Source organism: Rhyacophila brunnea, unplaced genomic scaffold (genome assembly GCF_057557595.1).
Source record: "Rhyacophila brunnea isolate RB1 unplaced genomic scaffold, BYU_Rbru_1.0 scaffold_12, whole genome shotgun sequence".
In the NCBI taxonomy this organism is placed as follows: domain Eukaryota; kingdom Metazoa; phylum Arthropoda; class Insecta; order Trichoptera; family Rhyacophilidae; genus Rhyacophila; species Rhyacophila brunnea.
In genome coordinates this window covers 39,430,289-39,442,958 of record NW_028232774.1, presented here as the reverse complement: position 1 = coordinate 39,442,958, position 12,670 = coordinate 39,430,289, and the positions used below count along the sequence as shown (strand labels likewise).

The 12,670-nt window shown below is 33.3% G+C and overlaps 1 protein-coding gene across 2 annotated transcripts in view; it reads left to right on the top strand.

Moving 5' to 3' along the window:
* The window catches only part of LOC147078163 (bridge-like lipid transfer protein family member 3B), a 62,233-nt gene extending 50,690 nt beyond the window's left edge, over window positions 1-11,543 (top strand). The window contains exons 23-28 of one of the 2 annotated variants that reach the window (XM_085961277.1): window positions 5,709-5,870; window positions 6,006-6,143; window positions 6,587-6,764; window positions 7,378-7,489; window positions 9,074-9,185; window positions 10,550-11,543. In XM_085961277.1, the coding sequence (XP_085817403.1) occupies window positions 5,709-5,870; window positions 6,006-6,143; window positions 6,587-6,764; window positions 7,378-7,489; window positions 9,074-9,185; window positions 10,550-10,615 (768 nt within the window). In that variant the 3' untranslated portion in view covers window positions 10,616-11,543. The remainder of the gene's footprint in view (window positions 1-5,708; window positions 5,871-6,005; window positions 6,144-6,586; window positions 6,765-7,377; window positions 7,490-9,073; window positions 9,186-10,549) is intronic. The other variant, XM_085961278.1, reaches the window with a different exon arrangement.
* The last annotated feature ends 1,127 nt before the right edge of the window (window positions 11,544-12,670 follow it).

The following is a 12,670-nucleotide window of genomic DNA, read 5'->3' as shown; positions in this document are numbered from 1 at the left end:
CAAATTATAGAGCTTGATTTTGTGCTTTCAACTAGTAAAAATAACGGCGGATTATAGTAGTTGTCGGATAATCAAGCGGCGGATTACTGAGAATGTACTGTATTTGTTTTTCGAAAATTTTATCTGCACGATTGAGGAACTGTATAGAAAAACCAAATACAATTGGGGCGTTCTGTGTCAATATTTTTATAATACTCAATTGCTCCTTTACCGTTTAACCAAAAATCATTTCGATCTAACAACTGTAGTTGGCACCGGCGGTTGCCTTCTTTGTGTTAATTAAAATGTTTAAACAAGTAATTCTTAATACCTACTGTAGTTTATCACTTAGGCTCCTCTTTTACACGGCTCCTCAATTGTTTATGAAGATAACTTTTGGAGAGTTTTGGAATCAAAATACCCTATTACTATTTAGAGACCTTTCCGTTGTCTTAATGTAAGTGGTACGTGTGGGGTCCGGAAATATTTTGTAATATAATATACTCCGATGACTATAAATAATATTTAAAAAATCAATTCTAAAAAAATTAGTTTTCACTGCAACCTTTCGTAATTTTTATCATCTGTTTATTGTTTATAGCGAATAAATCGCATAAGATCGTAAAATTATTTTCAAAATATCAATTGATAATATAAAATGAATAAAAAATTATATGTGTCAAATCGATGTAATGTAACATAGTTATAAGGATTGTGTGATTTATGATCATGGCAACTCTTATTGCAAATAACTAGACTTTATTTTTTATATGTTTGACCATAGACAATGTACCGCGGTAGATTTATTATATCTAGAGAAACATGCTGAATTTGAACAATACAAATTATGTATTTGGATGTAGTCGATCGACATCTGTGTATAGAGATTATTGTGACACCTAGATGGTAGATGTTTTTTTTTGGATGGCTTCTTACGGATGGTTTTCATTTTGTCCCTGTAGTGACCCCACCTCCATGTTCCCGTTGTGTAGTTTGTTGGTTACTCTTGCATGTTAATTGTTATCGAGCATGAAGCCAAAATGACTGGTATAAACAAATATAACTGACATTTTATAATCATTGTTATGTAATTTTATTCGCAGTATCTCAATAAATGAATTATCTGCATACATAATTTGTACCGACTTCATGATTTACTAAGAAATGTCCAAATGTTTGACCAACTTTCCCTTTAACACCAATGAGTCACAGGTTTTTTAAAATTGACTTCTGCGCATCTATTCTATACACAAGACTGTTTTCAGCCGCTACGGTAGCTATCTAGGTATCAAAGTATTAGAACTTATTGTAACAATTATTACAATAAGCAATTAGTCAGCCAGGATCGCCGCGCGGTTTAAGCGTCGGCCTATAGCGTTGTGGGTCCCAGGTTCGAATCCTGGGTCTGACAAGTACACATATTGTTTTTCAATTTATGTATGAGTCAGAGTCTGGGCCTAATAGGTTGAGCAAATGGCTGACATCAATTTCTCGTAAAAAAACAAAAATCTGTTAATACAAACCTCCACTCTGTAGAGGCCCATATAATCTTGTTAGGATCGGACATGGTCGGAATTGTTACAATATGTTCTATGTTTTAACAGCACCTCTTTTGGCTGTCGTAAATTTTAGAGCGAGATAGACAGTTTTGACTGTTTAGACTACTAACTTTAAATTATTACAATAAGTGCTAATACTTTGATACAAACCTACCCTAGATAGCTGCCGTAGCGCCCGAAAGTAGTCTTGTGTATAGAATAGATGCTCTGGGAAGGTAAAACAAAACCATTATTTCAACATAACAATTTCACATCTTGACATAATTGATACTCATCTATGATAAAACCAGTTATTCTTCAAGTTTTTTTTTTTATAATATATTAGAGGCCAATAGAAAGCAAATTATCACTGTAGTCGAATTTTATTCAATATCATGTCATTATTTTAAATGCAGTCACTTTATAACAATGTTTTCCAAGTGTGTGGGAACTAACGTTGTTGTGACAACGAATAATACGTAAAGAAAATTATTTTCTCCCGTGAGATTATATTAACAGACTTTTTATGAGGATTGGTTAATATCCCAACACATTAGTTCGGGTTCTGGATCAAACACACAATGAAAAATCAATATATAATCTTTGATGATGTAGGATTTGAAACCGCACCCACGACTGTAAAGTCAAAATCATTAAATACAGTCATATAGTACTATATACCGTTCTAATTATTTGATGGTAATAAATATAGAAGAGTAGAGTAGACCAGAAAATGAACCAAGTTTTTTCCAAGTGTATTTGAGAATGAAAACCAAGGAAAATTTGTTTTATACATACATACCTACAAGTGCGAGGGGTGGGGGTAGGCTGTTGAGATTCGACATAAATAGTGCACACTAAACATTGCCAGGCATACTTATTAGTTTTCATTGAACTAAGAATACAGTTTGCAGATGGTGCTGGTTAGTTTTTAAAATACAATTAAACCCTGCCTACCCAAATCATAATCGATAAAAAATATTCCTCTATCTATAAAATATCTAAACATATGTATGGTTTAATGGCATAATTTTAGATATTTTGTAGATAAATGAATATTTTTTGATTCTTATCCACTGTGGCTTGGATTAAGCAGGGTTTAAAATTGAATTTAAAAAAAATAACAAACACTACACATTGTTACGTAGTCTGGAATACAAATACGTTTGACTGACAAAGTTTAGTGTGCACCATTTATGTCGGATATTAACAGCCTTCATCCACCCTTCGCCACTGATACCTACCTCATACCCTTTTTCAGGTTATTAATTTTTTTTTTCAATATTTAAAATTATCAGATTTCAATATTTAAACACAAAATTCAGTACGATCTATTTCCTGCTTGCTTCATTTTTTCATCTCATTAGGGGGGGGGGGTACATCTGCAGGTAGTCAGGAATGGCATTCTTCACAACTCTCAACATTCTATAAAAATATTGAATGTGTTCTAGTGTTGGTGTTTTAGACATGTGGAATTTGTTCGCCAACAGTTGGGAATGCCAATCAAAAGCAGTGTGGGTCGTTGTTGCATTTGGCTAACACATTAGATGAATGTTTATTTATGATTACTAGCTGTGTATGCAATCAATTATTGTTATATTATATTAGGTACTGACAGCAAATGTTTAGTGTTAGGTGTTTAGCATATCTATTTCCTTGATTGTTATAGCAAAAATTGACAAGAGTACTCATTTTGTCTGATTGCATTTCTTATTTATTGAATTCTACAATAATTTGACTGTATTATGAATTTTTAGATCAAGCAACAGCTTCGCAAAACTGAGATAATTGACTTTTGAGTTTAGTCTTTTCACAGGGTTAGCAACCATAATAATATGTCGTAAATCATATTTTGTAATATAACATTGATCTTTTTATAATTATTTTAGCATATTGTATTGAATGGTAAAGAATGAAATTTGAGATCATAATACACATACAACATGGATATGGAAGTATAGATCTCAAACATCTTGTGAAGAATTTTGTAAGCTATTAGATGACGTACTTGGAAAAAAATTATAATAATTGCAACATAAAAAGAACTTTTTATATACCACGTTTTTAAATTTTCTGTTGAATCATATAAATTAGACAATTCTATGTATTAATAATTACTATTTTTTGTACTTGATAGAAATACTAATACTGAATAAATATAGAATACTGAAATGTTATTTTGACATTTCATATTGATTTCCATAGTAACGCACGTATATATTAATAATTTAGTTGCTAGGACTGGACACACAAGAAAAAATGTGTACTGGACAAACAAGAATACGAGCTAATAAAAACGTGGTAAAAATCATTGTCCAGACACTGACGTCAAAAAGAAAATATTGAAATTCAAAAGAAAGATCATTATGACAGACATTTGCAAAGAAATTTATATTTATATTTTTTTTTTCTTAACAAAACTACATATCTAACTAGAGTGAATTGTAATTGTAATTAATATTAAATTGACATTTTGATAACTTTTAATTTAAGTTTAATAAATAATATAACAACGAAGATATAAAGTTTTTTCACTTTATCTCAAAACTGAGTTAATGTGATAATGATCTTTCTTTTTGCTTATCCTTCATATTTCATAAGTCAATTACAAACTCCGATGGAAAGTTTTACCAAATATATTTTACTAAATAATGGTTAGGAAAATTTTAATTAAATATATAAATGGAAAATATACAATTTCTACTATCAGATAAAACTTCATACCTATGGCTTCATTTAAAATAATATTATTTTATGGTGTAAAACTATTTTATGCAATGCACATGTTGATGGGAAAAGTTAGAGAATCATAGTGGCATAAATATCTTTCTTACAAAGTTTACAGGTTGCTCAGGCAGGCCTAGGATCCTTAAAATATCCCAAATTTTTAATTTTCAGTCCATTCAGTGCATTCCGCTAAGATTTTATATTCATTTTTGACAATGAAATCTTTATGTTTATGGATTTTATGTATAAATGGTGATGAAAATAATATAAAAATAAAATCACTCTTTAGTCTCATAAAGTTAAAATTTTCATAAGATTGTTGAAGTGATATCAAATAAAAATCTGGAAAATTCTATTCATTTAATTGAATCACGTGCCATACATTTTAAATGTTCGATATATTTAAACACTCAGCGAAATGGTTCCAAGAAGTTTTAGAATCCTCTAGATATTTTTATGCGTCTGAATTTTCAATTCCTTCTTTGTCTGAAAATGAGTAAAAATCATCTTTTTTTATTTTTCAAAAAATCATTTTTTTTGTAAATTTCTGTATTAATGTGTCAAATCTTTATTTTTTAAATTTCAAATACTTACCTAAAACATTGGAAGAATTAAATATTGATAAAAATATATTGAGATTAAAATTAAATTTGAATTCTTTTGGATAGTGGCAAAGTGTTTCTGCATTTATTACGACGGAATCAAAGCGAATCGACAGTAGGAATTTGTTACTTAAATTGCATGTGTGAGCGAATTATAATGCACAGTAGTGTGTATCTTAAACATTGCATTGAGGCCACTAGAAACCGGTAAGTGAGGGTGCGCAACCTCAGTCATAACACGCAGTTTTTTCGATTATGGTTTGTGAATGCGGAGCTTTGAAAAGGTTGCGTAAATTAAAAATTGAATAACTATAAATGTGAGAATAAACCTTTTCAATTTGGGATTATAAGGCACTTGCCACTGGTACATACATAATATACAGCCCTGAATGGTTTTACTAAAAGTTCTAATTATTTATAAATCATTTTGTTAATTAATAATATGCCACTTATTCTAGAAATACATAATACAGTCCACTTATTAGAAAATTTAATAAAAGCGTATTTTAATAAACGTGTCGTATTTCAGTGCAATCTAAAAGGAAATAGAAATATCACTAGAAAATGTAGCAAAACGTTGACAATATTAATAATTCAGATTGTTATGTGTAGGTACTTTTATGTTTAGATTTTTATTTTCTGAATAGTTTAACCAAACGACGGATTTCTTTTTTTATTATATTTTGCTTTTTTGTATGCCGTAAAAGTATACCCCAAATCGAGATTAAGTTAAACTAACCTCCAAATATATTACAGTAATAAACCGACATGATACCGAATAAACAATGCTTTGTGTTAGCATTTCATTGCTTGGATGTGTATTTGTGAAATTCGAATTTGTAACGGTCGCTTGATCTTTCAGAATAAATTTGCGTCCCGATCCCGCGGGTGGTCAGAAGCCGAATCCCTTCTGAAGACCGAGAGGCATGACGTGGAAATAAAGCCAAAGATTAAAGTGCGGTTAGATCATTTCCCGCATCGGACTGTGGCCATTCCGTTTGAGATCAGTGATTCTGTTACTCTGGTGAGTAAATAAATGACAATACAATTATTATTGATTTTAGTCTAAAATTCAACTGACAGATAACTTATTTTAGTCTGTCTATTCTGTTGGCAGCCGACAACGATTATGTAATGCATGTAATGTTTTTGTTCTCAGGATGATGTGATGGGAAGTTTCTCGGGGCACATGGATGCTATGGTGCGAGACCTGAATCTTACGCTGAATATGAGCACTGCGCTCGGTCTCTCCGATCTCATAGAAGATGAAATCATAGTACCACCCATTCCATTAGAGGTACGTAATATATACATACTTTTTGTTCGATAATTACCAATTCATCTGTACTAAAAATGTCTTGGAATTGCTATCAAAATTATGCGATACCTACTGATAGGCTCGCTCTTTATTCAGCCAATCAGTTGCATATGGCTCGGTACGACATGGCCAAGTTGCTCATGATAATTTAGATTTCAACTATTTAGTTTTGTTGAGTTGGTATGGCTGTCGTGATCGTGCAATTGGAAATATGTACATAAGTAAATAAAGAATTGCCAGTTGCGAACGACTACTTACAAGCAGAATACAGGTACAGTGCGAAAATGATAAGTTGAAGTGTCATGGCCGCCGTCGTGGCGCTGCGATCTATGTCAATATTGTAGTTCTCGAAACGGCCATGCTTCACGTTAAACTTGCCGCACAGTAGGTATGTTAGTAAAATAACTTTTTTTCTATACCAGGTGCTTCTCGAAGGTGTGTCGCTTCGTCTAAACGAAGATCGACCAGCGAGCAGCATAAGTTCCCCGGGAGCTGTTCCCTTGCAGCTCTCTCTGGCTGGACTGCGCCTGCTGAGGGATGCTGGTGGTATATTACACTTGCAACCGGCTCCATCCACCGCCCCGACTCCGTCTAATACTGGTTTGTGGTTGAATTCAACTGTAAATTACCTCATTGAAACATTTGGACAACCTCTTAAAGTAGTATAACTCAACAGTCAAGATATCAGAGAATTGGTTTAACTGGCACATGACAGGGAGACACAATGAGAAGATAAAATACTATTTATTATCTGAAGCGTCTATTTTCTTAAACCTATACGTGCGCAATTCCACAATTGAATATTTTGTAGTATGCGTCATTTTTATGTGTCAAGCGTAATTGGTTGGTTTTAATATTAGTTTCTTTTTTACATCGTATTGTATTTTCAAATTAGAACGATATTTCCATTTTATTAGCTCAAAAACCGTTTATTGCAATAAATATTAAACATACATTTTTATTTATTAAAAACATAGATAGTATTAATACTATGGATTTCTAAAAGAAAATAACTGTAAAAACAACCATTTACGCTTGAAACACAAAAATGTTGTTTAGCACAAAATATTAATTAATGAGTGGACAATGGACATATTGGTATCTTGAAATAGATTCCTTATAAAATTTATTTACTATACATTTAATGTGCTATATGATAGTTAATTGTCAAATTAGTCATTATCCATAATAGTGCATCATATTACTTTTATAGAATCCAGTGTGGATACAGCAGCAGTGAGGAAACTGTCACATGAGAATGATGTCCTCAGACGAAGACTTAACGCTCTTGAACGACTCGCAGTGGAAAATGATACACTTAGAAGGTATGAATGGTAAAGAAAACAATCATTTCATTTTTCTGAAATGGTTGTGCATAATATGGAATTGTGGGGAATTCAAACACACATCTTCCACTTTTCAGGTGGGTGCCTCAACTAATTGAGCTTCTGATCCATCTGTCCTTCTTGCAAATGATGCCTTACACTTTCTGTGATGTTTCAAATTTCGTCAAGCTACCGACATTATAATCTATATTATGGTCACGACACTGAGAAGTGGAAATGCAGCATACTTCGCGCTGAGTCGTCTGTTCAGGTCCAAAATGCTGTCCATCAAAACGAAATTCCGGGTGTATAACGTGGTCATCAAGCCAATCGTCATGTATGGATGTGAAACGTGGGGTTTAACAGAAAAACAAGAAAAGGCGCTCCAAGTGTTTGAAAACAGAATCCTCCGGAGAATACTTGGACCCGTCAATGAGAACCACCGGTGGCGCATCCGCACAAACGCTGAGCTCTTCGACCGATACCAACCTAGAATCACTAATATTCTGAGGTCAAGAAGGCTCAGATGAGCGGGCCACGTTGTACGATCTGAAAGATCTAGAACTCTCTATAGGATTTACAAAGGCACACCAGCTGGCACTCGACCTCTTGGCCGCCCTCGACGGAGATGGGCGGACAACATTCAAAGGGATGCGGAAAAGCTGGGGATAGTCAACTGGGAAGAGAGAGCGCTGGACAGAGATGCCTGGAGAAACGTTGTACAGTCGGCCATGGACCTGAACGGCCCCTAGCGCCAGTTTAATAATAATAATAATAATAATAATAATAATAAAATTATGGTCACGACCATGGGCCCCACATCCTGAAGCGGGCCCCTAGGCTATTGATGTTTGGCGGGCCCCCCTACCTATCGCTTAGGGTAAGGGAGGCGCTGCAGTTTCGTTTTCCAAATGGTGTACGCGGTAAAATTAAGGTGTATTTGTAGCTTTTTTTTTGTATTTTTAATATGTAGGTACATCCAGTTGAATTACCTATGGAGTTGTCGAGTATCGGCACACAGTTAAAAATGGTATCGTGCCTAGAACTAAATATTTTCAATTATTAATATCATTGAAGTAAAATAGCGCCGCAGCCGACTTTTTTTTACCATTTGAACAAATGTGTGATCTGTGTTTATCACACTTATCTGGTCGACTCACCGTGCCGGGCCCTTCCTGAGCCCGGGCCCCCAGGCTAGAGCCCTGTCAGCCTTCCCCCTTGTGGGGGCAATGGTCACGACATTAGTAATATCATTTATATATAGATACAAGAGTAATCGAAAGTTTGATATTGACATTTTGCTAATATATTGTAGTAATTAACTAAATTATTTTTTTATTGAGACTGAATATGCGGAACATGTAAGAATGTAACATTATTTTCATTGAAAATACATAATTTTAGTTAAAAGCACACTCGCAGAAAGTGAAAGATGTGTGTTTGAATCCCGCTCGGTCCGAATAAATGTCTAGGATTCTGCTTTGAGGCTTCCTGAGGTTTTTCATTATTATGGATATTCAATAGAATATTAATCTTGTGGTAATTAACTGATATAATTTTTGTATTGTTTCTTCTCTTCTATAGGTCAAAAGAAGAAACAGATATATTGAAGGCATGTTTACTGACAGCTCAGGACGAGGTGGCAGCCCTGTTGGATGAAAAAACAACACTACTCGACACAGTGCGATCACTCCAGGTGCATTTTCTATTTTTATCTTTAGGTTTCTTTTCTAATATCTTTGTATTATAATGTATCCCATTGTACACTACAAGGAATGCAGCTGTAAATTTTCCTCTAACAGATACGTAACTCCCTTCATGCGGCCAAACATTTGTATGTCAGAATTTTTATTTTGTTTTGTTTCAAGGCAAAAAATACAAATGATTCCTTACTACATGCTTATTTTTAAAATAATTGTTTATTTTTATTAACCAAGTATTAATTTTATCCAGTATTTATACTCTTTTTGTTTGAAAGACATACAAATGAATAAAAATATGTTTTTTTTTTATATAGGGGAAAGTATGCTATATCCTACCGTTAGATAAATCGTACCACCTCAATATCTCTAAAACTAGCCAACATTTTTTAAGACTAGTAGCATTCGGCGATGCGTAGCCAAGTTCAGAATTGACCTGTCATGTTTGATTAATGTTTAATGCACGCGTGCGTTTGTTATTGAGTAATTTCGCTTTTTTGCATTCTTCATCTAACTTTTTCAGATCTTGCGTAAGGTAATTTCGTGGGTGAAGGTAAGTCTTTTAATTTTTTCTCAAACAAAATTTTGCTAACATGTTCATACAGTTTAATATTGAGTCACGGTAAAAATGTTTTAAATATATAGGTTATGTTTTGGTGATATTAATTTTACAAAACTCAGAGTTGGAAAAATTGTACCACCCACGACTTGGTAAGTCGTACCGGTACGATTGTGGTACGATTTATCCTACCAGTTCGTCAAATCGTACCGAAAGACTTCTTTTTTTTAACTTGATATTTTAATATGTTCCAGTTATTAAAAAGTTTTTTTTTTAATAATATCTGAAATTTGATAAACTTTCATTTAAATCCTCTTTCACTTTCCAGACTCTTTTCAATCGATAAATAAAGGGAGTTAAGTACGAAGTGGTACGATATAGCATACTTTCCCCTACAAACGTGATTGTGCGTGCAAAATTTGTAGGTTTACACGTAACCTTTTCGCAAAAACCACACGTGCCTGAGTGTTAAAATATTTCTAATTTAATTTAAAAAATATGTGTGAAACTTTTTGTTTTGCTCTGCTTCTTCATTATCTTTAACATTGTCGTTGTCAGTGTATGGTGACTGTGCGCTGAATTGTCGCCATCCCATCTTCATTTCCACTAAGGTTCTCCACATACTCTTAAAGTTACTCATCAGTTACTTGGTCTTCATGACATAATTATTTATATACGTTAAAGACAACATAGCCATAGCCAAAGTAATATATTCTCATGTTTCGATGGTTCTATATTTCATAGAAGATTCTGTATATTAGGCAAGATTTCCAACAACTATTGCACAACTGATATTTCCAGGAGCAGGCTTCCGGAGTGGAGCTACGCGGCACAACCGGAATGTGGGGTCGTCACAACAAAAGATAGCAGCAGTGCTGCCTCGATTGCACCTCATGCTGCCCCCCTTCCGACAACAAGAGAGGGGGGCCAATATAAAAACCCACGCGCACGTCTCCCGCATTTGCTTTCGACTTAAACAGATGGCGACACTGATCAACCGTCGAACTCGGAGCGGAGCCGTGTGGCTGATAATTTTTTACAAAATAAAATTCACCATCCTTTGGTAACAATTAATTATTAAACATATTAAGATGGCGCTAGATATTTGTAAAGAAAAATATATTGAAAATGTAATTTAGCGTTTGGTTTATATTACATAGTGAGATATATAGTGAGATTTAAAATTTTATTAAAAAACGTAATGTAGACCAGGCCGTAAACCTCCGATAAATTTATTTATGAAATATATTTTTATTAACGTTTAGGAAAAAAGGTGCAACCCACAAATACCAAATATTTAAATGTCACAGAATGTTTCAGTAGATGTGATATATCACAGGTTCCCAAATTATGGGTCATGACTCCCAACTAAATTGTAAAATATTGATATGATGCAAAATTGAGGATTGATAATCCAAAAAAATAGTAAGTAACATGAAAGAAAACAAATGTTGATTGCCAACTCACATGTTAACATAGACAAAGTGAGAGAAAACATTACGGTTGATTACACACATACATTTTATCTTATGACAATTTTTGTGTTTTCTTTACCCTATTAAAAATGCTTTTTTATGGCAATATGGTGAGTCGTGGGTTACTTGGCTATTAAAAAAAAATTGTCGCTACTCTAAAAAGGTTGGGAAAAATAATTTTGAATAAAGGTCTCCACTCACCGGTGCGAAATATTTATTTTTTCAAATTCAAATTTATTTATTTTTTACATACCGTGAACGTTACAAATTACAAATATAATTCGTTCACAACATGACATTTAAAAACAAAGGAACAGTGTAAAGAAGAAATAAATATATGCAGCTACCGTAAATATTGTGCTTGCATTTGATGCGAATTTCGTGTTTGGCATCATACCAATGCGTCATTGTCGCAGTCATAGACTAAATGAATTTTTTTCCATGCCAGATGTAAAGTAGTAAATAATATTAATATTTTATGTCAAATATTCTATAATTTTTACCCACTTCACATAAAATATATTATAATTTTATGAAAACGAGATGGCAGCACAGGTTGAAGCCATAAACTAAATATAAATCAAAGTGACAGTTCCAGAATATTGAATGCTCAGCATACTATTTGTCTATGACTACCTACAGGCCACTTTCATTCATTTATATCCCAATTTCACTTTAATTACAAATATTTTTATAATCCCTTTCCGACAAATCGTAAAGTATGCGATGATTATGGACCAATTCTCAGTCGTCGCCATTTTGAATTACCTTCCGAAATCTGTGCATAGCGAAAAATACGCATCGACGGGGTCATCGAAATTCGCACCGAATATTTGTTGCAAGATGGTCGCGCAAATTTTCACTTTCCCGTAAGTCAATACGAGCGTCATAGGCCGAGCGATGCGAAAAATTCGTAATTGCGAATAAAACGCATTGGTGAGTGGCTTCCTTCATTATTAATATTTTGTTTTGAGAATGCAATATTTTCTTACATTCTAAAATATTTGTTACCACCTTTACTCTCCATTTATGTACTAAAAGTTGGACTGAAATATCTGATTGATGCTTCTTTTACGCAAAATATACCACTTTAAATGTCAAATCTGTGATGTTTTTGAGGGTTACTATTTTTTTCCTATTCAGAGGCAGTATGGAAGAAATATTTGCTTCGCAGCACTTTTTTATGTTCCTGTTTGTTAAAAATAATTGGATTTTATTGCAATGAATGAATTTTGATAAATTACAAAAGAATCATGACATGAGATGAGGAAAGGGACTAACTAACTCATAGGATGTTTGAAATGAAATGAGCCGTTTTCAGTGATAATTATTTTATTGTCGATGGTAACTGTGATAATAATATGTGAAATTTAAAAAAATCATGACGATAATGGCAAGCTGAGAAATCTTATGAGAAGAGATTATAGAGATGAAGAAGAGTTTATAG